Raw genomic sequence first — 27,379 nt, forward strand, 5'->3', positions numbered from 1 at the left:
GGCCCTGCTTCATACTGCATTCATGCATTTTGATGTTTTCTGTGCCAGTCCTTTATAGAGCACAGGCTTGGATTTTGATGATGATGGAGAATATGGACACACACAATCCAGGTGAATTATTTCTTTGGGGTAAAAGAACAACATCCACTCAAGACACAGAAATGGTTTCAAATGGATGGATAAACGGTGCCATGGCATTGGTCCGAAGGTTCATTAGTCCGAAGGTTCATTAGTCCGAATTTGTTAAGAATACTATGCCTAACTCTAACCCTAACCCTAACCTTAACCTCAGTAACCCTAACTAAATTCGGACTAATGAACGTTCGGACTTATGGGCAGTCCCCGGATAAACTGCACTCAGAACTCATCTGTTGAGCTCTTGTTTTCACCATGTTGCCGAGCTGCCTAGCAACATGGTGAAACAATAAATTGCTGAACATTCAAAATGGTCATCCTGTACAAAACTTTTACATTGGAATATTCTCCAGGGGCCACAAGAAAGCTCTGCTGGGGCCGCATTTGGCCCGCGGGCCGCCAGTTGAATATCACTGCTGTATATGCTGGACAATGTAACGGAACCAGAGGCTGATGTGGGCTATCAAAGTGTCAAGTTTTATTAAACAATTAAGTAGCAGAATAGCAGAATAAAATGCAGAAGGCAGGGAAGAGGGGTTAATATGCAATATTCATGAATACCTTAAAATGGGACTAAGCCCAAGGGCGAATGAGTCCTATGGGGCTTAAGGGCCTACTGGAGCCTTTAAATAGTCACAGCAAACAAACAAATCAAATCATAAATACGCAAAACCCAAAAACAAATAAACTAAATAAGGTAATTAGAGTAGGCTACTTAAAGTAATTAGAGTAAACACAGCAAACAAATCAAATCATATTAAAGAATAATTTCTGGTTCCACCTTGCAGTGGAAAAGATATACATTTTTTATTTATTTATTTTTATCCCATTATTTTGTAACCCATTTTCACCCAGTGCCAATTGAATCATAATCTTATATAATTCAACTGGATAGGTTTTGGATTTTCATTAGAATCTTGTGAAATGCACACAAAATATATTGGGACATACACACAAAGTCAAACTTAGGAGGGTTAGCACCACTCAAAAAAAAAAGAGTCTGACGATTTTATATATTATTATTATTATTGTTGTTGTTGTTACTAGGTATACTCATGTGCTTATACTTAGAGTTAAAATTAACCAAGCCGAGGCCCGTAATATCTCGGTTATGATCTCATCTACGCGAGCTTTCATCTACTACTGCTGCGGTCTCAATTGTCCCTCGACAGCTTCCGTCCGCATACATCAGTCATCTGGAAGAAAACATGGCGACTCACACATGCAAGGTGTTTTCAGTGTCCTTAGGACGAATGAAAAGCCCTGCGTTTGCAGCTCACAGCCCGCTGGGCAGGATGACATACGCCACAGCCCTGTCTACTAACAGACCTCAATCAGGCAAAGGTGAGAATATGTTTGCATTTACTTAAAATCCCCCTGTAATAGAACCATACAGACCTACACACAGCCTGCTAGCTTGTTTATTAGCCGCCTGCTAATAATATGCTATTATGCTTGCTCTGGCTTTAGTTCTTCTCAGACTTTTTATTTATGTATTTCAAGGACCACTATAATTCGGAGTGTGAAAATGTGCACACTCTCAGGGTTATAGACCTATATGGATAAGCCTGAGTGCTATGGTGCAAAGCTCACTTAATGACATGCTTCCTAAACTGTGTTGTTGCAAGGATTTCCTGACCGAGGCAACAGAGGAGGACCCAGGAAACCCAGGAGAGAAGTAAGTCTGTCTCAATATCATAAACCCACTATTAAAATGAATGGATTGTAGGACTGCAACTATCGATTATGTCAATATAGCGATTATTCTTTTGATTATTATTTTTAATACTAATATCAAGAAATCAATTAACCATTTTAGCCCTACTTTATACTTTGTCGCACAACGGTTTTGTGTAAACAAAGTGGAAAAAACAGATCTTCAAGCTCGTCTCGAGATGTGATGATGTGTTTGGAGCCTGTAGGTCAGGTTTTTTTACTTTATATTTTGGAAGATGTTTGCCCAAAACAGGCATAGATTATCAAGCAATTATTTTATAAAATTATCGATTGCCCACATAAAAAAAGGAAAAAAAAGTTTGATTAACTGTTGCGCCCCTAATGCATTGTTTAATGAAAAAAGAAAGCCTAAAATTCCTATCTGTCTTCTAGCCAGGGGAGCCCAGGACAGAGAAGATGGCAGTGGATCAGGACTGGACTAACGTGTACCCGGCCTGGGCTCCGTTCAGACCCGGGTCGGTGCCCTTACCTGTGCGGATGGGCAAGCCCGTGAGGGGAGGCGTTCCCCCGGAGAAGAAGGGAAACCTGGAGCTCCTCAAGGTCTGAATACATCCATAACCAAATAAGAAAAGTAATAAAAAGAAAAAAGGATGTGCACTTCCAAATGTCCAGTGAAATATCTGCCGGATCAGAATAATAATAGCTTAGAGTAGCAGACTGACACGAACGCTTGCTCACCAGAAACAAAGCTCCCATTTGTCGCTGTCGGTGGAAACCTTGTATGTCCAAAACGGTTATTTCTTCATGAAAAAAAAGGTAATCCAATGTAGTAGTAATGGATCTAATGTATTTAGTGTTTATTCACAAGCTACAGTAAATGTGACAGTCTGTCTTGTATAACAAAGTAGGGCATACAACCAGTAAGACTCCCTAATCGGGAGATAAGCGACCGTTGGTCGCTTATCTCCACAATCTGTCGGTAGATAATGCCGGTCTTATATAAGGGTCATTTGTGTACGGTGTGATGTCATACTGATGTCAGCAGTGTAATGTCATACTGATGTCAGCAGCTATGTCTCTATATATGGAGTTATATGTTGTTCGTGTCCAAATATGGGGCTTGTGAGGTCAGACTTAGTGAGATTCGTCGGTTATCTCCATATATGGAGGGATGTGTTGGTTATCTCCATATCTGGAGATTCAACCTTCAACGTGTAACTATGGCTACCCAATCTGGGAACCCATCGTCAAAGAAGAAAGGGCGACACCTATCGGTTCTCTGAGGCTGTCTCGAGAGATTAATGGCTACCTAACGACTAGCCACATGACGTGAAGGTGAGTGAGGGTCTTTGTAACAGCCACCCCCAGATTTCTGTACAATATCGAGAAGGCCCGAACGGAAACTCTTAGTCAACTGGCCACCCCATCAAAGAGTAAAGGGACATCAAGGCCTCTCTCTTGTCAATGGGCTGGTGTCGGCCACCCCGTACGGGTTCTAGTCTGAGGTGATAGCCTGCCACCCCGTTAGTAGGCAGGGGTCCCGACAAGCCAAGGGGTCGATTGCACCAGCTTCCTCCTGCCGCGAAGGGTGCCAGCATGACTCACACCATCCTTCCTAGACGATTTTGACATCTTGTTACTAATCTGTCGGTAGATAATGCCGGTCTTATATAAGGGTCATTTGTGTACGGTGTGATGGCATACTGATGTCAGCAGTGTGATGTCATACTGATGCGGAGATATGAGCAGGGCAAAGGTGTGACGTGTGACCGACGGACGGACGGACGGCCGGTGGAGGTTTTGATACTAAACTGCGACCGTCAGGTCGCAATTATGAAAAGCAAAACATGAAAAGCTGAAAAATGGACATGCAAGGTTTGTGCCTGACAGCGACGCATTAAGAGGATTTTATTTAATGCTTTTTTTGTTATATTTTACTTCTACCTCAGGTGAAATGAAATCCTCTTAATATGAGCTTTTTGGTGTGCTGTGTGCTCCTACTCTAATCTACTGCATTCATAGTTAAATACGTAGAGCCCCCCCTCTGAGTTTGGCCAAGGACCAAAACAAAAGCATTGTGTTTTTGGTAAACTCCAGTAATAATACCGCAAAACACACTGCCATAGCAAATCTCTGCCAGGAAGAGGCATGCCCTGTCTGTCTGTCTGTCTGTCTGTCTGTCTGTCTGTCTGTCAGGGCTGTATTAACCATTGTGCCAGTGGGGCCGTTGCCAGGGGCCCTTGGCTCTCAGGGGCCCTTGGGGGAACTGGCCCGCGTGGTCATTGACAATTTACAAAAATTAAATGTATATTTTAATCAAAAATCAAATGTGTGGGCCCCTCCTCTGTTGTCTACAGGTGCTTTCTTGGTCCACAGATGATCATCATGGCTTAAAATCCAAGCTAGATAGTGTGCGTCTGGAGGGAGGAGAGGTTATGGTGGGGGGGCCCTAAAAAATTATCGGCCAGGGGCCCTCGTGGGGGTTAATCCGTCCATGCTGTCTGTGGTATCTGATTGCCCAATGTTTTGGGGTTGTAAAGGGAATGTGGGAAATCACAAGTGTGATTGTAGGGTTGTCACTATCATGACAAATAATTATCATACACATAATTGTGATTATTTCTAAATTAATTATTGATAAACCTAGAAATCCTCATCAGCCCAATTACTAGAATCAGCCCTATTGTATACTTAACCACGTTAACTTGTTAGCTTGTAGATGTTTTGGGCAAAGCGTGTACTGTATATAGGGTTTAAGCAGTTAAAAAGATAACTGAAGGGAGCGTTGTGTATATTGTCTACTACTATAGAAATGTGAAGATTGCTCAATCTTTACACTGTGTGTGTCTAGTTAGTTATTTGTGTATTTGTAAAACCTCTCTTTCAGATTCCCAACTTTTTGCACTTGACACCAGCTGCCATTAAGAAACACTGTGAAGCTCTGAAACGTAAGCCCTTTTTTCAACAAGAAAAGCACCTAGAGAAGTATTACTTGTTATTTAAAAACATTAAGACTTGGAACTCATCCGTTTCACTTTAGATTTTAACCACTTTAAACATTATTCTATGCTTTAACTATAAACAAAATAGCAGATGCCGCGCTGCAAGCTTGTAGATCTGCTATTTTTGAAGAATCGTGAAAATGTGTGCAATGTATATCCTTGTAACTCAAATCTTTTCTCTTGATCCCTGGAACATCATATTTTGAGGGGGGACTGCGGTCAAATGCATATAATTCAAGGGGTTCTTTACATGGAAAATATTGAGAAACACTGATCATAGAAACGTTGTTTTTTCAAAAGAAGACATTTAGAAGACATTTTTAGATTCTGCCTCAGGTCCTAAAGGGTTAATATATACAATAATCCAATGGAGGGGTGTCATGTCTTTAGCCTTCTGCACAGAGTGGCCCTCAGCGCTGCAGACTGATGCTGCGTGTGACCAACACTTCCCCATCAAGATCCAGAGCACAGACTATGCTTCTGCTGGGACCTCGCTTAGAAACCCTGCTGCTCGCATCGTCCATCTCAAGGCAAGTGTTCCACGAATTCCCTTTTCAGGGAATTCCCTTTGTAAAAAAAAAACGACGAAAAAAAAACGAAATAAAATGAACAGTGTAGCGATTTCCTCTTTAACACTTATGTTGCAATGATTTTTTCTCTTCAATGTCTCGCGTTGCCATGGTTACCATAGACTTCCATGTAATTGTGCAATTGTGTAAAAAGTGCACGCCCATGCCTAGATGATGCACCACGTGTGTAGATGCTGTTCACAGCTTTCAAACAAAAAAATCCGCTTGGAAATCCGTTCAGGCATTCATGATTTATGGGCCATTATGTTTTCTTCAGATGTAAACAAACATGGCTGCCATGTTTGAAAGAATGGGTTGGTATGGGGGTTAAACATGCAATTTCGCGATCGCGATCATGCCTAATACATTTATGGAGGTCCAAAAAAAAATTTTGGAAAAAAAAAAAATGTTTTTTTTTTTTTTTTTTTTCCCAAAAACGGCCCAAACTCGGGAAACTCGGGGTTGGCACAGCGTTGGTATCAATACAAACTCGGGAAACTCGGGGTTGGCACCAGATGTGTTAACTGTGGGGTGCCAGGTAGGAGGATGCCTACCAGAGAGGACTCAGTCTTCTCCTTTTTGTGTAGCCAGGTGTTGATGAAAATAATAAATAATGAACCCTTAAATCTGTGGAACAGCTCTGTATTGAATTCAAATTCACCAGGGGGTGTTGCAATAAACACATACATTAAATGAACATAAACCCCCAACATAAATGTCATTGAAAACCGCAAAACAAAATAATACCCAAAATTTGAAATTCAAAGAACTGGGGTTATCACTGGGTTACTATTTCAAACCTCCTTTTATAAAGAAACCAAGGAATTGTCTGTTCAAAAATCGAGTCTGTTCTCTGTTCGCATTATGAAAAGAAAAAAATCCTCTTGCTTTTAATAGTCAAGGGTTTGAAATCCTCTTGCTTTTATATTGTTCTGGGTTACCTGTGTGTAGGGTTCCAATAAGTTCAACTCCAAGGAGGAAAATCCTGAAAGTGATCCCTGACTAATAGGACAAATATGCCTTAATACACTATAATTGTCCTCTATAACTACAATGTAAAATTAAAAACACCTCAATTATTTTATTTATTCTAGAAATAGCTAATCTTTCACTCAATAGGGGAAATGCCCGTCGCAAGTTGGTGATGTCATAAATGTCAAGTGTGATCTATCCCTATGGAATTTATGGCATGCATGTGAAAATAAAAACAAACTTAATATTTCCTATGGTTAATATGAGCATCAAATCAATATTTCAAATGTGTTTGTGTTTAGTTTTTTTGCACATGCATGCCATAAAAATTACACATGACATTTATGACATCATCAACTTGCGACAGGCATTTCCCCTACTGAGTGAAAGATTAGCTATTTCTTGAAGAAATACAATATTTAAGGTGTTTTTAATTTACATTGTAGTTATAGAGGACAATTATAATGTATTAAGACATATTTGTCGTATTAGTCACTTGAAGGCAAATTCTACTTCTCCCTGGATTGCCACGCAGTGGAGTTAGAATAATATTCTCGCAGGCCTGCTTATATATGTAGAACTGTTTTTAAACTTGCCCCAACTCGAGCCAAAATGGATAAATGAAAAGAAATGAGCAAAACACTGACAATGCTGACTGAACTGTCCTTCAGCACTGCTGCCAGCAAACAAACTGAACTTCCCCACACCCTGAATCACACACCTGTAGCCATCAGACCTGAGTGGCTGATTCCCAGGTGTCAATTAGCCTGATTTCAGACTCAGCTCACGCTTTAGTCTGAAGCTGTGCTCTATTCTAAGCGATTTACAGGGAGGGACTTTTTTTGCGAGCGTGCACGCGCGCATCCGCGCGATGCACGGTGATCGAGACGCACGGTGGACGCGACGCACGGTCGCGGACTGTGTGTGTGATTGTGTGTGTGTCTCTGTCTGTGCCAGTGACAGAACTGCGACCAGAAACATGTAATCAACATAAACAGCTTGGTGAACTCAGCGCGTGCGTGTGTGTGCGTGTGCCTTCCTCAGCCTGCCTGTGTGTGAACTTCGTTTGAATCGTTTCAACTGCTGCGCGGATTGGATATTCGTTAGACCCACCCCCACCCCCCGCGCTCATTGGAGCAGCCGAAAATAAAAAGTGATTCCTGTACTCAGCTCCAGACCAGAGAAAGAGTCCACTCTGAGAGTGGGCGGGGTCTCTGGTCTGGAAGCAGGCTAGGTGTCAATCATCGTTGTCAATCGTTCCCTAGGTGATGGCCTGTTAATTAGTCAATAATCGTCAATTATGACTCTGGCCGTCACAACAGGACAACATTTATGAATCCAACTAAGAACCGTATTTGCTTGTTGGTCAAAGCCTTTAAGTTCCTTTTGTGAAGCGTCAAAAGATACTAGTCTAGTTAAAGTTAAAAAGCCATTATTTGTCCAGGACAAAGATTTAAAGAAAAACATGGAAACATACAGTAGGTGACCAATACTTTGTGAAAAAACAAAAAAATTATAATAACTCACCAATGAGCAGCCATCTTCTCGAGTAACACTCTTTGACTGTAGATTAGGATGTTAAGGTAAAGTTTCCAGTAGGGTTTACTTAGCGCCTGTTATGCAGTAACTGATTCTGGGTGCAGATGCAAAATTGCACAAAACATTTATTATTACCTGAGCTCACGTGGTATGAGCTTGTACAGTGGATATGTTCAATTGATTGATTGAATACTTTATCAGTTTTCCACACAAAAAAGCACAGGAAAGTAAAGTTCAACACAAGGCCTGTTTATAGGATTTTTATCCCAAGAAAGCCTATGGCTTGTTTCCATCGGGGTCCTTTGTACTCAATTCATCGAAATAGCTTGAGAAGCTAAGAAACATAGTTCGGCAAAGAGACTTGATGTAGAGGGGGAAAAATGTGTGTGTAGACCCCTGGGTCAACGGGGCCAAGTTGAATATATATATATATATATATATATATATATATACAGTAGACACACACACACCTACAGTATACTAACAATCGGAGTATATGTATATATTGTCACGTACAAGTGATGTAATACAAAGCCACGGTGAGACATTATAATCACATGGTAATCTCTTTTGTTTTCCCTCTTTATCTGTTCTACAAAAGGGTCACTGGTCAATAAAGAGATTTACGTTCATGTTGAATCTATAGGGATTTAAACAAAAGGTTTGACGCAGATTGAATGACCTGGTTTTAGGCTTGGCTGTGCTTTCCTTATTATTCCTTTTTGTTTAGAAAGAAGAGCTAGCACATGTCTTTGTAGTAGCAGTAATTATGTGCATATACTGTATATAAATACATTATTTTTTATAGCACCTTTCATACAAGATAATGCAGCTGTCAAGTTGCATTTCATAAAAAGAGAAAATACATTTAAGATGGAGAACAATAAAAACGGGGTGCTTTGCAGTAAGCGGAAAACAAGAAAAACATGAAGAAAACATCTAACATTCTTGAGTAAAGCACACCATGAATCAATAATAAAGTGACACGTGTTCTGTAGGACTATTGGTAAAAATGTGTCATTATATTATTGTCATTGTCATTCTAGGTAAAGCTGTCCAGTTTGAATCTGGACGACCACGCCAGGAAGAAGATGCTGAAGCTGGTTGGGGACAGATACTGCAAAGAGACTGATATCCTTAGCATCACAACTGACAGGTAAACATAAATAAATAGACAATGCATTAACATAATGGTGTTCATATCAACGCTTCCTACCAGTTTTTTGTGAGTAGGGCTGTCAAAATTATTACATAACTAGACCTTACCCGTTTGAAGATATGTGCTCCAATATAGAGAGAGAGAGAGAGAGAGAGAGAGAGAGAGAGAGGAGAGAGAGAGAGAGAGAGAGAGAGAGAGAGAGAGAGAGAGAGAGAGAGAGAGAGAGAGAGAGAGAGAGAGAGAGAGAGAGAGAGAGAGAGAGAGAGAGAGAGAGAGAGAGAGAGAGAGAGAGAGAGAGAGAGAGACACATTCCTAACTGTGAGATTGGTGTGTGTTAGACTTAAGTCCGCACGTCACCACCCCCTGTTGGTGGGTGGTTTGTAGTGGAAAAGCATTTACTGACTGACTGAGTGACTGACCTCCTACTGACTGACCCGCAAAATTATAGTATAGATTGTCTAATCGCAATTATTTGAGATAATCACAATTATTTTGTAATAATTGTTTACATGTTGAAAAGTTTTCATATTTTCAAAAATAGTGGAAATAGCAGATCTACAAGCTCACAATGCGTCACATCGTGCTTGTAGATCGGCTATTTCCACTATCAATGTTCTTTTTCAAGTATAAAGTTGTCAAAATATGTCGGTCATTTCTTTGTATATTTAGGTTATGTGTCATATCTGCCATGTGCAACTTCAAAGCCTACAAGCCAAACAGGAATGTGATTGTCAACAACAGAAACACAATTAAATCGTTAATCGCAATTAGATGTCACAATCGTGACAGCCCTATTTGCGAGCCGACGCACCTGGCATCATCCAATGGAATAAACTGTATTTTCCCCCTTTACCATAAGCAATTTATTCCTATTTAAAATCAATGAAATCGTCTTGCTGTTACATGTTGTGTCAATTTCTAAATGGCTTTATTAACCCATTTAGGCCTAGAATTATTGAATGCTTTAACCAGTGAAAAATAGCAGATATACAAGCTCACAGCGCGGCACCGAGTGCCGCGCTGCGAGCTTGTAGATCTGCTATTTTTGAAAAAATCGTGAAAATGTGTGCAAATCTTTGAATATATGTAAAGCGAGCGTTTGTAACTACATTTTTGCTTCTGGGTGGTCCCTGGAACTAGATATTTTGAGATGGGCGTTCCGTGGCCAAATACATATCCTTTTGGGGGTCCTTGACATGAAAAGGTTTGAGAACCACTGGCAAAGTAGTCTCTCAAGAACAGGCTAACTGAGCTCCATTTAAGTGAAAAGGACCTTTTCTTTGACGATGGCTGGCCAGATTGCTGACACAGAAACATAGGGTTTTTCAAGAAATCTTAGAAGGATTCAAAAGACACTTATAGAATCGGGTCAAAATTCAAATTTTCACGATTTTTCAAAAATAGCAGATCTACAAGCTTGCAGCGCGGCACTCGGTGCCGCGCTGTGAGCTTGTATATCTGCTATTTTTCATAAAATAAAATAATGATACACAATATAGTGTACCTGTTCTAAATGGGTTAAACAGCCATGTAATAAGCTGGATAATGAATGGTGAGCAGATGGTCGTTGAGAAATAAACCCCTTCAGGGTGATAAAGACCCCTCCGCACCACGTCAGGGTCAAATCACCATGTCAGGGTTTATTCCTCAACAATGACCAATCAACATTCATTATCCTTTTGCTCATTTGTCATCGTTTGCGTCTTAATGAGTCCTAAACGTCTTCCCTCTCCCAGTTGTCCTTTGAAGCAGCAGAACACTGACTACGCCATGTACCTGCTGACGGTCCTCTACCATGAGTCCTGGGTAAGTGCACTTCATGAGTTTCCTTCTAATCAAGATTTGAGAAGTAAGCCATTTACCATGAGAGGGAGTGGGTTGTTGGCTGATTTACCCACTGTTCAGGGTTGTGCCACAAGCCGCAGGCGAGTGGCAAACAACTTTTCCAGCTTTTCTACCAATTTTTTCATATAAATGAAAGAAAACACAGTTGTAAGTTGCAGGGATTTTTTGTTACAATCATTCATTGTTTCAGTGGGCGGGGTCCATGAGCCAACCCAAGATGGTTGGCCTATTTACCACTGTTTTAAACCAATCAGAATCCAGTATTTGAACATTTTGACTAGAAAAAGTGGTAGAAAGAACCCTTTGTCATCATTACCGTGGAGCTGTCCATGACCCTGATCTCGGTCTCTAACCCTTTACGGAACTCTCCTTTAGTCATCGCCCAATGATCGCTAATTTTGGGTGTTATTCATTGACAAAGAATTTGAAAGAGAAATAAAAGTTGCCCCATTGCTTGGCAGCGGTCTGGTACTAATGGATTGGATGTCCGGTTGATCTGTCAGTCTGATCACCACTCCACATGACTGTGTGGACACCCGACACTGCTTGGGTCAGCCTCTCGTGGTCAAGGGTTCGAACGAACACACTAAAGGTCTTTGTGGCAGGATGAGCACTACGGGTTTGTCCTGCTGCCTTTTCCACTGAGCCATGAATATTTCATGACTTCACCATTCATATATCAGCCCTGGTCCCACCATCACCACCCCCCCCTCCATCCCATCCCCATCACCTTAGACCTCAGCAGTGTTGGGCAGTAACTAGTTACTAAGTAAATTACGGTAACCCTGTTGCTTTGTGGCCTTTTGGTCTCAATGCTTCCGTTTTGTTTATCAGCCTTTTCCATCTTTGATCAAAAGACTTGACTCATTGGAAGGGTTTCCTTTGGCATCATCAGCCCAGTCCACTGTCACCATATGTATCGGCATACGTTTGCCATATCAAGAGGTTGTTTGGGATTGGACGCAATAAACCATCTGTCCTTGTGTGTCCTGACATGCCTGCAACACACAAAGCCGGATCATGATGTCTGTTTTAAATGAAAGCCACTCGGATGCTCTGGTGAGGCGCTACTGTATGCCATGGTTCTTTGATGCCATGGCATTACTCGGATGTCAAGAGAATCACTATTAACATGATTAAATTAATTCTCCTCCAAATATGAAAAAAACAGTAACGTACCGTCTCTTTATTAGTTTGTTCATTTGAGTGTGCCTGTGCACAGAAAAAGGTTGATTGCTACATGTTGATAGAACGGGCCTTCACAATTCATCACAAACCAGGGTAAGAATTCACTTGCAGGTTGTGATCAGACCCCCTGCTGCCTCTATATATAATCATGATTCACATTCAACATTTTGTTGTTACTGTTCATCCCATATCTCGTCGCTGTCAGGTGGAAACCTTGTATGTCCTCCACCGTTACTTTTCGATGGGAAAAAAATAAGCTCTTGTTGATACTTTTGATTGGCTAAATGTTTATAAAACCAAAGAGGAAACGCAGCGCGAAGCAATGCTTTTTGAGCTTGTAGATCTGCTACTTTTGCTAATTTTTTTAAAATTTGAATCCTGTTATGGACACTTTAGAACATGGTTTTCTAACATTCGCCATGTCCATCGTTCCTCCCTCTTATGGGAGAGTGAGTCCATTAGGGAGACCTCAGGCTTGAATGGGCCCAGGGCCTGCAAACTGCACCATTGTCCGCTTGACATTTCCCTTCAGATGGGGGGGAACAGCCTCCCCTATCAGGTGTTGAACGTGACACATTCACATTAAGCTGGCCATGCCCCACCAGAGCAACTCACCAATAGGTCATTACCACCGGCGCTGATGCCATTAGGCCAGTGGTTCTCAAGGACCCAGCAAAACGAGTTGATATAAGTAGTTATAACTTTAAAGGACAACGTTGTTTTTTTTACAACAAGGATTCATATTTTAGATTTTTCTCTTTAAAAAAGAAACGATGAGTGTTAAAATGTTTTCATTTACTGCTTTCTATCGTCTTTGTGATTTTAACGATTTTGATTTGCATGCATGCCCCCAGGTTGGGGGCATGCATGCAAGTGGCTAAATATGTATTTTAGACACAAAAAGCCCATTCCCAAGATGCACCACAATCTTTCATGGGCAGATGTGACTTATGGGGGCTGGTGTAAATAGTAATTGCCGGAGTATTGTGTCTAAAAAGACATATTTAGCCATTTGTACGCATGCCCCCACCCACTGAAATCAAAATACTAAAATCGCTAAAACAATAGAAAGCTGTAAATGAAAACATTTTTAACACACATCTTTTCTTTTCTCTAATTACAATCTAAAATATGAACCCTTTACAACAAGCTTGTTGTAAAAAAAAAACAAAGTTGTCCTTTAACTTTTGGCTGTGAAAATAGTCAATCTAGAAGCTTCAAGGTCCTCAGTCCAAATATACGCTTGGTCCTTGACATAAAAGTTATTGAGAAACACTGGTGCCAACCCAGCCCAGGAGGACACGATGTGCGTGTCTTCTTTTGTCACTTTGAGACCCTTTTCAAACTCTGCCAATAGGCCACAAGATGACTCCCCCTGTTGTGCAAACAGCTACTTTGGGGGGGAACCTTTTCTTGTTGACGTTTTAGTCACGTGAAAGAAAATAAATTGTTCTCCGTTGGGAATGGTTGTCCGGAATAAGCGTCCTGTGCCCTTTTGGGAGGCACAATGGAAGGCACAGTGCTGCCCACTGGCCCGGTGGAAGCTGTGAGAGTGGAGTGGCGCTCGGCTGAGAAACGCAAGCCCACAAAGAGTCTGATTGTTGGCAGCCAGCGAGGTGATTTTATCTGCCCCACTCAGGGAGAAGTAACGCAGGAGGACCCTAACCTGCCTGCCTGGCCTGGTAATTCCACTGTGTGCTAAATTAATCCAGGCCAGCGCTCAATACAAGCCTCCTGCCCGGAGTCTGTCTGCCTGCCACCGACCCTGTGGGCGTCTTATCACTTTGCTATGCTTTATAACACGTGTTACCATTTATTCTGTATATCAACCAATTGAAGCAATTCTATAATTGACTAAATTGATTACTCTGATTAACCACTTAAGCCCTATTTTATACTTTGTTGTGCCACCGTGTTGTGAATTATACCTTTTATTTCCTTTGTCTTTTCTCACTTAACCCATTCAGGCCGGGTACACATTTTAGTGTATGGGAGGGGCTTACAGTACATGTACAGTATGTAGCAACATATTTGTTTTTGTAGGCTAATTTCTGATTTGGGCCTAACTATAGGTTAGGCCTAAATGGGTTAATAAATGAAATATCAAATATAGACACTGTACAAGCTCGTAATACGTGATCTACTTTATCTGATATTTTTTTTTGGCATGTTTGGGGTGATGAACTTAGAATTTTGTTCCCCCCAAAATCATTTTATTTATTTTATAAAATCGATTAGTTCGATTGCAGTGGCTGTTGCACCCCTATTCACCACCAGAGGCCACTCAAGTCACTTCTGCACACTCGGTGCCCCAGTCGGTCAGTGCCTGCCTGTCCATAGTATGAGTAAATGTAAACATGGAGCGGGGTGCACATGGTGTCCACCCCGGCGGGGAGAGGACAGGTGGCCGCTGGGCTCTTCTTGGCAGAGTCTCTCAGCGCTGTATTTTCCCCCTCTGTCGGCTAAACTCTTTGGAGATGGATGAAATGACAGACGTGGCGTCACAACTGTCAGCACCTCATCATTTACCTCTAGCCTGTTATTTTGAACTCGAGGAGGACACGAAGAGGAGAAAGATGTGCTCGTTATTCTTTTACGGTGTGCGTTACTAAATAAAAAGATACATCTTAAAATACGGAGATGAGCGAGAGAGCAGACCATGTAGTTTAAGGTTTTTTTAACGTAAAGTATTCGCCGCTCGGGCCCTACGATACATTAACGCCACTGATCTATTCTCAGCCTTAACCCATTTAGGCCTAGAATTATTGAATGCTTTAACCAGTGAAAAATAGCACATATACATTATACAAGCTCACAACGCGGCACCGAGTGCAGCGCTGTGAACTTGTAGATCTGCTATTTTTGATAAAGCAGTGAAAATTTTCAAAGCAAATTTTTGTAACTCAAATTTTGCTTCCGGGTGGTCCCTGGAACTAAATATTTTGAGATGGGGGTCCGTGGCCAAATACATATCATTTTGGGGGTCCTTCACATGAAAAGGTTTGAGAACCACTGACATACAGTAGTCTCTCAAGAACAGACTAACTGAGCTCCAGTTAAGTGAAAAGGACCTTTTCTTTGACGATGGCTGGCCAGATTGCTGACATAGAAACATAGGTTTTTTTTTCAAAAGATCTTAGAAGGATTCAAGACACTTATAGAATCGGGTCAAAATGATAAATTTCACGATTTAAAAAAATAGCAGATCTACAAGCTCGCAGTGTGAGCTTGTATATCTGCTATTGTTCAATAGTTAAAGCATAAAATAATGATACAAAATAATGTGTACCCATTCAAAATGTGTTAATCCTCTGTCCCGACGGCGGCAGCAGCGCACTCGATCCACCCAGTGTCTTTATAGATCAGATAATGTACGGTATATAGTCGGTAATGACGGTCATTAAGCTCACAAACGCCTGGCGAGAGCAAGAGAAGCCAGCAGGTTCTATCGCTGCCTGCATGTGCTTTAAGCTGACGCACAATGGGGCCTATTGTCCTGGCAGGGAATGTGATGGCAGCTGGACAGGGCCGTGGACAGAGCAGCACGTATGGAGAAACCCTATCGCTGTGAGAGGACCAAACATCAAGGAAGGAAAAAGCCCCGCACACACAACACCTGTACAGCCCTTCTGAAAAACATGCTAGTCTAAAACAACATACTCGTAGCTATCGTAGCGGTTATTCTATAGATTACTTTTTCGAATGATCGAGAAGCACCTATTTTTATTTGATATGCTGTCGGGCAGTCCATATTTTAACATAACTTTTTTTGTTATAAATTAAAGTTATACCATGTAACTTTTTTTATAAAACAAATCTTAAAATGGTCCTAGCTGTTAAATCGCTAAAGTTTTAGAACCCCCACTCCGTTATTTTCAGCTTCAAAAGCCTTCTCTTTATATGTTTTCTATGATCCCTGCCCGGGACCGGTTTTCGTGGAAAAATTGCGTCATCACACTACCGGCCAATCACAGCGAGGGTTATACACTGCCGGCCAATCACAGCGCAGAACATACACTGCCGGGCTCTCTGGTGGGTTTAGGAAACACGCCTTCAGGAAGTACACTGCAGTGTTTACACTGGAGGAGTCTAGCATGTAACTCCCCAACCGCTGCTCGTAGGACACGGGAGACCTCATTGAAAGCGGACGCGGTGGTCTGACGGCCCGGTCCGCGAGCGAAAAACGGACGAAAAAAGCAAACGCGACCGCGGTTTGCTATACTGCTACAGACCACCAGTTGAGCAACTTACACAGTATAGTTTTAACACCCTACTTGATCATACTACAGTGTCACACAATCATCAATAGTACCTGATCCACAAGCTTAAGTGACGTGTTTTGAGCTTGTAGATCTGCTACTTTAGAATCGTACTTCTGAAAAGTAAATGATCGATGGGTAGCATTTAGGGGTTAAGTGTCTTGCTCATGGACACATAGCTGGGAATCGAACCTGGAACATTCTGCTTCCCAGGCTTCTGATTCAGCTACTGTATGGCTGCCACAACATCATAGCCGGGGGATGTTCTTGTACATCAAAGTGCGGAACAGGAGATATGAACCATGTGCTCGCTCGCTGTGTTTTATGAACACACGTAACCTTGGTGGGGTTTCACACTGCCTTATGACTGCTTTAAAAACTTGGTGAAACCACATGATAGCAGATAATAATACAATGATTCTTTTGTTTGTTTAGCTTGGAAAGCAATCATTTTTGACAAGGGAAAGCATAGCAAAGTGTAGATTAGGTTGTAAGGAACTCCTTTTTTTTTCTGTCAGAAAACTGAGGCGTGGGAGGCAGAGAAGACGGTGGCCGACATGGAGGAGTACAGCTGGGAGGACAGTCCATCCCAGAGGAAGATCCTGGACACCTTGGTCCGCATGAAGGTAAGACTGGAAAGTGCCTTTCCGACAAGGCCTAGTAGTTGCATGTTTTAGATGATGTAATTTCCGGTTGTTATTAGTTGCATTAACTGTTCCACCCTTTACATTCAGGTTGTGGAGGAGGCGGAGGAGGGAGACGCGGAGGCGGTGAGAGAGCGGGTCCTGGGGCGAGCGGAGGTGCAGGAGTACCGGGACTCTGTCACCAGGCTGAAGAACGAGGGGGAGAGCGAGAGCTCCATGCTGCAGTACAGAGAGGCCGTACGCAAGCTGTTCAATCTGTGATCCGTTTACCATCTACTGAAAATGACTTATTCTACCAATTCAACTCAACCCCTAGTGGGAGACATATGTGAAAAAGGTGTTCACTTCCGGCAGAAAGCGTGAAAATTTGCACCTAGGGTTATTTTTGTGCGCTGAATTCAAAAATTGACGGTCCCAAGCACTTTTCTCAAATTCACTTTTCTCTCATTCACTTATCTTAGGGTTAGGAAAAAAAGACCCCCCAAAAATCTTCTTTAAGTAGCATGTGAGGGGTCTATCTAGGGGGTTTTCATGATTCTGAATCCATTCCAAGCATTTGTTTTGCACAAAAAACATTCCTTGGGGAAGAAATGGACCCCACAAACTATGGTTTAGTGATGAGTCATCACTTTTCAAAGTTTTGTTGTGTCCATTTCTCGGAAAGGAATGTTTTCCGTGCAAAACAAATGCTTGCAATGGATTCAGAATCCCGAAAAACACCTAGTTTGACCCCTCACATGCTACTTGAAGATTTTTTGGGGGGTCTTTTTTCCCTAGTATGTTAAGTGAATGAGAGCCACCAGATGAATTTTTGAATTCAGCGCACAAAAATACCCCTAGGTGCAAATTTTCACGCTTTCTGCCGGAAGTGAACACATTTGCCTTTTTTTGTTACATATTTCTCCCGCTACCCCATGAAGCCTCGAGTTCATGGGAGATGAAGTCCTAATGCTGGGGAGGAGCAACACCATGAGGGTCCATTTGGTTCCATTTTGTACACAAGAGTTAGACATGTAAAGGTCCATTTAGAACCCTGAGAGTCCCTGGACCCCTCTTTGAGAACCACACAAAATTCAAATTTTCACGATTTTTTCAAAAATAGCAGATCTACAAGCTCGCAGCGCAGCACTCGGTGCCGCGCTGTGAGCTTGTATATCTGCTATTTTTCAATAGTTAAAGCATAAAATAATGATACACAACACTGTGATCTACAAGCTTGCAGCGTATGGATTTGTTTTTATCGTGGTAATAAAACATTTACAGACGGTCTCTAACCGAATATTAGCCCATCTACAAGTGTCGCGACACGCCGAGTTTGTAGATTGGCTATTTTCAGTGGCTCTATTTTAGCCAAACTGTTTGCCTATTGTGATGACCTGCCCGGAATCGCTAAGGTTCATGTTGTTAAAATAAGATTTTCAATAATTACTCTGTAAAAACTGACAAACATTCTTTCAAAGCGTTGATAAGGTGAAAATCCTAAACGCTACAAGGTCTAAACCAACCCGTTGATGTACATAGAAAGTGTTGTTCTGATCATGGGCACAATGATATGTTGTATTTATTTTCCAAAAATAAAACTCTAAACTGTTGTACACGTATGTCTGATACAATAGTCATCATTCAATACCACAATGAAAGCCTGCTGTTCCTGGAATGTTTGCACACTGAAATAAAAGCCATTGTTCTTACATTAATAAAAAAAAAGTTAAGAAAACGGTTCAAAATCTTGTTTGAAATGACCGAAGCTGGATTCTGAACTGCCCACAGCAGGGGTCTTCAACAGGGGGTCCACCAAATCCTTGTCATAGGATGATTCTTTTAAATTAACAACTTGAAACCTCGCATCCCTATTCCGAGGAGAACTTAAGCCAAAAATAGCAGATCTAGCTCTCAACGCCTCGCAGCACGAGGCGCTGAGAGCTTGTAGATCGGCTATTTTGGGCAAATAGGTTTGGTGTAGAGCTAAAAAAGAGCAGACCAAGTACATAGTGAAAGGTCAAGTTTACGAAATATCGACAATTTAAGTGGTTAAATGTCCGAAAATACACATTAACACGAATCCAACATAGACTGATGACAGTCTGTAAAACAAGTCATGAATCCAACATAGACTGATGACAGTCTGTCAAACAAGTCTATGAATCTATCAGTGAAATCTTTGAAAATCTGCATCACACATTTATACAACATGTAGAGGGGGTCCCTGGCCTGAAAACGTTGAAGACCCCTGGCCCACAGTATACAGAAACTGCCGTCGTATGAGCATTAGTGAGGAGTTTTCAACCCTTTTCATATCAACGTCCATTATTTATTCTGCACTTGACACCATCTCAGACCCAAAATGGGGAATATTTGTTAGCGTTGGATACGATTTTGTCCACAATTCCATGCTGTATTGAACTGATGTGGTAGGAGAGCTAAACCAAAATAAGATTTCTTCTACATTCTCTAATTGTAGACTTCTTGTAAATTAAATAATGCAGATGTGTAACAATAAATTAACTCCTGAGAGCGTAAAATTAAACCATTTGGTTTTATTTTAAAAGCTCAGGAGATCTATAAGGGTCCACTTGGTTACCGACTCTCCATTTAGCTGGGGACCACCTGGAACCCCCCTCGAGGACCACTGAATTACATGACGAAGATGTGTTGCAAAACGGGTGAAGTGCTCCTCCACGTTGCTGTAACTAAGGGTGGGCGATATGGTGATAAATATCGTTGAGACGATACAATGTCTCCACGATATGCCCTTTCAGAGATATCGTATATATCGCGATACAATGAGTGAGCCTTATAAAGAAATCCTGTTGAATTGTCAATACAGAGATTCATTGAATAATTCATTTAAACCTGCATTTTGGTCTAAATCAGTAGTTGGTCAAGGTCTCCGTCAAGAGTTACATACTTGTAAGGGTCAATTTAGACCTCCCAAAAGGATCTTTCTCTTCTAGTTTTTGTTACCTTATAGGTGGTTGTACCGTTAAGTAACTTGAAAAATATCCATGAGAATCAACACGAAAAAAGAATTGTGATAAGATTGTGTATCGTGATACAGCTTAGAAAAATATCTTGATATTGTATTTTTCCAGATCGCCCACCCCTAGCTGTAACATGAGCTCTTATTTGACGGCAGGCAGGGGCCAGCCAGTTGTGCTCATCTCCTGCTCCAGTGCGCTCCGTGCTCCCATCCTGTGTCCCTCTCCAGTCTCATAATGGGCTGAGGGGAGCGCCACCACCCCCGCTCATAAAGGACACATTCAGCAGCAGGGCTGTTCTAAAAAGCACCCAAGTCCCATTAAACAGCTTCGGTCCGTGCTCCTCTTAGTTCTAGGTCACCAGAAACTCAATGCCATCCAGAGATGTGTGTGTGTGTGTGTGTGTGTGTGTGTGTGTGTGTGTGTGTGTGTGTGTGTGTGTGTGTGTGTGTGTGTGTGTGTGTGTGTGTGTGTGTGTGTGTGTGTGTGTGTGTGTGTGTGTGTGTGTGTGTGTGTGTGTGTGTGTGTGTGTGCGTGCGCGCGCGTGTGTGTGTGTGTGTGTGTGTGGAGGGGGAGACTGGAGAGGAGAGCATAATGCATCTAGAGACAACAAGACCCAACACATCAGCAGTGGTGGAAAGTAACAGATTTGACTTAATGTTTACTAAAAGTACTGTACAGTACGATTTGGTGATACATTTGCTTTCAAAAAGGGTTGGTACTTGTAGTCACTTATCTAGATTTAAATTATTTTTGCAAAACTACTATTTAAGCCCCATTTTATAATTTGTCTATAAAAAAAAAATAGCAAGCTCACAAAGCATTGCCATGCCACTTGTTGTGACCTTGTAAATCGACTATTTTAGAAAAGGTTTGACAGATTTGGAGAAAAAAATTTTGTACTTTTTCTTTGGTACCGCAACTTCCCGCAAGTATTTTGTACTTTAATTCAACTAAAATGTTGAATACTGATATACTTTTTAGTAAACAAAGTCAGAGTACTTCTTCCACCGCTGCACATCAGTTTCACCACCGCACCACCTCCCCTCCCGCAGAACGCTTGGAACAACATGGGTGTTTGTTACCGTAGCATTTCTTGCTTGGAAGCCCCCATCAGTGCACTTAAGTGTGGGGCGGAGGACATCTGGGGAAGGGCCCGGGGTTTGGCATCAACATCACTTAGAATGTATTAGAGTGCATCAAAATGTAGGCCTGCCAAATGGACACTTATAATTTTTTCGGAAGGCAAATGATCGCACCTTGGATGGATGTCGCCCCGTTCTGTATCAACCCGCAATCCTCGTAGCAAACCTTGGACTTAATGTTTTTGGCACACAATAATAGTTTATATACGCCAACTGTATAACTGTAATGCCTAATTTATGATCCATCCGTACGGTGGTGTCTCACGACAACAATAGATCGACGAGCTTGTAACGCGTTGTGTGAGCTTGTAGATTGGCTATTTCTCTGTCCGTATCCCTCGCAAACTAAACTGTTCAGCCAGATTGACTATTTTAGGTTCACACATGGACTACATCTTCCTCTGAATTGGCTTAAAATAAAGGAATGTTTTGTAGCCACACACTGCATTTGGCATTTGACAAACCTTCACAAAGAATCAAAACATATACGTTTACTATTCTAGAATAATTAAATATTAATAAAATTAATATGACAGCATCTCAGAGGTCTCCTCCTGCTGTATTCCTTCTTAAGATTAATTCTGGTAAACGATGGTGACCAGACGTCCCAGTTTCAAGCTGGGTGTCCTGAGTCCCAACAAAAGTCTCTAAAACACTTATAATGTCCCGGTGTTCAGCATTCAACCTCCAAATTGCCCTGGCTTTCACCACAATTCAGATAATACTTGTTTTGAGCGCTTACGTATACGTTTATAAAGTTCTGTGCTGTTGAAAGGTGCAGTCACTAGGTGTACTAAAGTCCTAGAATAATTGTTCCCCAATCTGACGAAGACGCCAGGTGAAAATAAAACGTCAAAACTATATCAAAGAAATTGTCAGATTAGCAGGTCTACAAGCTCACAATGTAAGGCACACATTGCGTTGTGAGCTTGTAAATCTGCTATTCTCTGCTATTTTTTTTAATCAGATGTAAGCGATTAACGGCCTCTCGGTTTGTTTGTTTTTTGCAAACACGGTCAGTCGGTCACCCAAACACATTTCAGAACAGCAAAGAAACCTCTGTTCCGACCATAACGCCGGCTCCCGCTCCCCCCCATCCCCAGCAGCGCAGGCCAGACCCTTCAGGTGGCGCTCTCCCGGACCAGGACGTACTTGACCAGTCTCATGGAGCCGCGGCGTCCTCGCCAGGCGGTCCGGTAGCGTCCCTTCCTCCTCCGGCGTCCCCTCCAGCTGACCGCCACCACCACGGAGCAGCAGCAGCTCAGGAGCACCGCCACGCAGGTGGCGGCCGCGATCAGCAGGCCGTGGGCGGCCAGGTGCCAGCCGGGGCCCAGCTCGCCGTAGCTGTCCTGGTCCTCCTCGGTGGCCTGGCCTCCTCCACCTCCTCCACCACCTCCTCCACCTCCTCCCTCTGCCGCCGCCGCGGAGTGGTTCCTCCCCCCCAGGTATACCTTGGTGTCGTTGGGAGGGTAGTGCTGGCTGCTCTCCACGTTGGCCATCAGGCCCATGGTGGTGGGGGCCACGCTGGCGTGATGCGCAGGACTGCTGGGCACTGTGGCTACCTGGGAGTGTAGGCCCAGGTATCATGGCAAAGCATCAAAAGTAGCAGATCTACAAGCAGTTTTGCACCCGACAGAGACGAGTTGATGATTAAGCATGCAGGTAATAGGTCACAGCTTCCTTGTGTTCCATTTTGGTCAAACAGACTCAGGATTGCTACTATTGTGCATGTTGGCTCACTGGAAAGACTGCTACACTAAATGGAGGGGAGCCTTAATTAGTAACGCGTTGTTGATGAATTGAATATGTATGACCATAATGGAATCAAGTCCCCAGGACTTCTTTGTGTCATCCTTTTAGCCTTACATTTCTGACTAATATTAAGTAATCAATCAATCAATCAACACACATGTGAAGGAAGAAAGCAGCCACATTTCAAAACATTATTGTGATGATCTAATTGTGACATGCCTACCTGAGAGAGGGTGGTGGAGGGAGCGGGCTGGGTGGAGGTGGTGGTGCTAGTAGCCTCCATAGATGTGTGGAAGGTAGGGGTGGTGTGGGTGGTGTAGGGAGCATGAAGGGTGGAGGCAGGGGGTGGAGGTGATGTGGTGGTGGTACCGTCAGTGATGGAGGTGTGTGCTCTCTTAGAGAGGGTGGCGGTGGCTGCAGCGCTCTCCACCTGGTCTAAAAGAGCTGATGGAGGGAAGGACCCAGAAAGCATGGTTATTATGGTGAACTAAAAACCAATGAAATAACTACAAAACATTTGTTTATGAGCTGCACTATGTAACTGTCCTCTTCTGCATAAGTCCTGATTGTTTTACCATTGAGCTAATAGAGCCTGTCTGCTTGCTCAGGGGATACATTGAATCTTGACCATCAGGTCAAAATTCGTGTCAGATCCTGTGTCTATAGGTGAGACATGACCTTTGACACGATCTAAAATATCTTGATAGAAGAGTAGGGTGACCAAATACAACCACCCCAATTGTATAGGTTATATCGTATTAACATGCTCTACCATACAGACTAGACGAAGTTACATTCATTTAAAAAAAAAAGTTGCATAGTACCACTTTAACTGAATTAAATATAAAACTGAGGCGTTACAAAAATATGATAACTCACTGAAACTGTATTGTGCTTGCAAAACTAACTGAAACTATCAATTCAAAGCTAAAATGTCAAAAACTCCAAAAACCTTGGGACAAAGCAGATGTGGTTGTTGTTGAAAGGGTGGTGTGTTGACCAGCAGTGCTCTGCGGTGTGGAAGAGGTGGAGGTTGGAGTGGGTGGTGGTGGTGGTGGTGGTGGTGGTGTTTTTGTTGTTTTGGAGGATCTTGCGGTGGGTCTTGATGAAGTGGATGGCTGCGCAGGGGGCCAGGGTGGCCGGTTGAACTGCCGTTTGTCTGAGGCCAGGGGTTCTGAGGGCAGGGACTCTGAGTCCAGGGGCTCTGAGGCGTTGACCCGGCCGCCGGACAGGTGAGGCCACAGGCGCACGTTGGACATGAAGTACTTCCCAAACACCAGCAGGTCAGGATCTACACCTGAGTGGCACAAAACAAAACCCAAGTATGACTCATATGATCGTCGCTGTCGGGCAGAAAACTCTTATCTCTATTAACTCTCAAATACCTGGAACGCGCCCGAGTCGCGTTAGATTTGAACCACTTTAACCATTAGTTTATGCTTTAACTATAGAAAAATAGCAGATATACAAGCTCACAGCGCGGCACCGAGTTCCGCGCTGCGAGCTTGTAGATCTGCTATTTTTGAAAAATCGAGAAAATGTGTGCAAGTCTTTGTATATCTTTGACCCGATCTTTGACCCGACTTCTAAATCCTTCCTCTAAATCAGCTGTTCTCAAACCTTTTCAAGTCAAGGACCCCCAAAATCACATTTTTTCGGCCACAGACCCCCCATCTCAAAATATGTTGTTCCAGGGACCCCCAGAAGCAGAGATTTGAGTTACAAAAGTCTGCTTTGAAAAATATATATTGAAAAATGTACACACATTTTCACGATTTTTCAAAAATAGCAGATCTACAAGCGCTGTGAGCTTGTATATCTGCTATTTTTCAATAGTTAAAGCAGTCAATAATCCTAGGCCTAAATGGGTTAAAGTCTTTAACTTTTTGTGTTTTTGTTTTTGCCTCATCAAAGTTGGTATGGCGACTTTACTGTACATTGTCAGATACTTGAATGTGTCATTAGGAGGTTTTTGACCATTTATTTGGAGATAATTTATTAAAATGGAAAAGTCAGGAGTTAAGCCGGTTGCACACTGCACTGCGTGTTTTCGTTGCGTTTTGGAAATCCGAAATCCGGAGGCCAAGGAGAGAGAGGAAAGAGAGAGAGAGCAAGGGATTCAGTAGCAACAGTTGCGAAAATTGGAAAAAATCATCCCTGGTCCGAAAATAAATACGAAACGGGCGGCAGTGTGCAAACGTGATTGACATAAGGTGAGGTTTTTTTATTTACGTGTTCCGAAATTCACTCCGATATTCGGCCCGAAAAATGCAGCAGTGTGCAAAGACCTTTAGCTAGGTTTTGTCAGAAGAAGCACTTTTTAATACTTTTCATTGGTAACAGTTTTGGACATACAGTAATGACTGAGGTTTCACCCTACGGCGACATTAGGCTACATTAACCCATTAAGACCGGGAACGCATTATTACTTTAACCATTATTTTATGCTTAAAAAAAAATGAATAAATAGATCTACAAGCTCACAGCGTGGCACGCTGCGAGCTTGTAGATTTGCTATTTTTGAAAGATCCTGAAAAGTTGTGCCCGATTTGACCCTATTCTATATAAATGTCTTCTAAATCCTTCTTCTAAATAAGTGGTTCTCAAACTTTTTCACGTCAAGGACCCCCAAAATGTATTCAGACCCCCGTCTCAACATATGTTGTTCCAGGGAACCCCCAGAAGCAAATATTTGAGTCACAAAATAAAAAAACGATATATTCAAAGAATATATAAAAAAATAAAAAATAAAAATAAATAAATCACAATCTTTCAAAAATAGCAGATCTACAAGTTTGCTGTGCGGCACTCTGTGTGGCGCTGTGTGTGAGCTTGTATATGGAATGACAGACTCACCCTTTGTGATATTGTACAGAATGACGTTGCTTCGTTGACTCAGAATGCAGCTCTCCAGCGTTGGACAATGCAGGTGAAAACAGTTCACGTTCTCTTGAATAGTATCATAGTGGAATATCGCCAGGTTACAGGAAACTACAAAGGAAGAGAACAGATCGGTGCGCTCATCAACAATTAGGCTACCATGCCATATTATACCGTATAGTCTACTAGGGATATCTTGATAAAAAAACACTCACGATAATCGTATCGTGGAGATTTAATTTATCGTGATATCGTCCTCCGTCATGCACTGTCTGGGATCAATTCACCTTTTATTTGCCGAGCTGCATATCCAATACCACTTAAACCCTCTATAATTGGTAAAAGCTCATTATAATATACGTACTGTATACAGTCATTTTTTCACTCTCTATCAAATGTATTTGCCAAAGAATAGCCGATGTTGTGAGCTTGTGGATCTGCTATTTTTTTGGCAAATGTTCCACCCCAGGATAATGGATTTTGCTTATCGCGATAATATGGTAAATCGCGATTTCTTTTGTCACAATAATCGTGATATGAAATTGTCATATCGTCCCATCCCAATAGTCTACCTCATTGGTTCTCACATTTGTCATGTCACGGACCCCCATATTGGTGTGTTTAGTCACAGACCACCCATCTGAAAATATGGTGTTTAATACAATGTTTTACAATTATTTCAAAAAGTTGTTATGTTTAGTGAGCTTGTAGATCAGCTATTAATTGTAAAACCGCGGTTAAAGTGTTGCAACCGATTTTGATGCTATATTAAACACATTTAGTTTGGGACCCTCAAGGACCCCTGGGGGTCCCCAGACCACAATTTGAGAACCACTGGCCTATACCCGGTGTTAATCACAATCAGTGCCCAATGAATGTAAGGTAGTAGGCTAATAATATAAGGTAGTGTAAGTGATATTTTATGGTTAAAACAAAAAGTATTGTCTTAAACAGTTAAAGTGGAACACATTATTAAAACGACCCCACAAAAATATGTTTTTAGTGATGAGTCATCACTTTTCACAGTTTTGTGGGAGCCGCCTTTACCCCAAGGAATGTTTTTCGTGCAAAACAAATGCTTGCAATGGATTTAGAATCTTGAAAAAACCCTATTTGACCTCTCACATGCTACTTAAAGCATAATTATTTTGGTGTGTTTTGTCCTGTGTAGTTAATTTAATGGGACCCTAATCAGCTGTAATGGATTCTCCTAGGGAAACTGAGATGTTGAGATGTTTTGCTCTTATAACTCGATGGTTTTACTAGACATCTTTATACAAACACATTGGTGAAGGTGCACAGAGAAATATTTTGGTAAGGAATTTATTCCAGGACTTTATAAAGATATCCCCTGACTAAAAGCAAATACCTTGAACAAACGCTGCTAGGCTACTCACAGTTTCTGGTGAGACAGCAGGTGCGGCTGCACTTGAGCGCGGTCTCCTCCTGGTAGTACCTGAGGATCTGCGCTCCTCTCCTCTGGGACTCCGCCATGTCCAGGAACAGCCCCGGGAAGCGGCGGATCCAGCAGTTCTTGTAGTAGGACGTGGGCGAGCACCTGGACTCGGCAGCAGCGGTGGACACCGTGCACACCACGCTCACCATGGACAGCAGACCCCATGCATGGACGTTCAT

The 27,379-nt window shown here is 42.2% G+C and overlaps 2 protein-coding genes across 2 annotated transcripts; one reads left to right on the forward strand and one right to left on the reverse strand.

Annotated features, from left to right (window-relative positions):
• The first annotated feature begins 1,348 nt into the window (after nt 1-1,348).
• Nucleotides 1,349-18,066, forward strand: mrps35 (mitochondrial ribosomal protein S35). The gene is made up of 9 exons (XM_080736672.1): nt 1,349-1,479; nt 1,764-1,813; nt 2,245-2,412; nt 4,700-4,760; nt 5,205-5,350; nt 8,947-9,050; nt 10,790-10,859; nt 16,864-16,971; nt 17,080-18,066. Exons 1-9 carry the CDS (start codon nt 1,389-1,391, stop codon nt 17,248-17,250), a joined length of 969 nt encoding a protein of 322 aa, XP_080592798.1. The 5' UTR covers nt 1,349-1,388; the 3' UTR covers nt 17,251-18,066.
• Nucleotides 18,067-22,233: 4,167 nt separating this feature from the next.
• mansc4 (MANSC domain containing 4) lies at nt 22,234-27,379 on the reverse strand (the record flags this gene model as incomplete). Its single annotated transcript, XM_080737217.1, has 5 exons — nt 22,234-22,674; nt 23,088-23,351; nt 23,959-24,161; nt 25,721-25,855; nt 27,142-27,379. The coding sequence occupies 5 exons, from the start codon at nt 27,377-27,379 to the stop codon at nt 22,234-22,236; spliced, it is 1,281 nt and encodes a 426-aa protein (XP_080593343.1).

The sequence above is a fragment of the Nannobrachium achirus genome, assembly GCF_963921795.1.
Source record: "Nannobrachium achirus genome assembly, chromosome: 11".
Lineage (NCBI taxonomy): Eukaryota > Metazoa > Chordata > Actinopteri > Myctophiformes > Myctophidae > Nannobrachium > Nannobrachium achirus.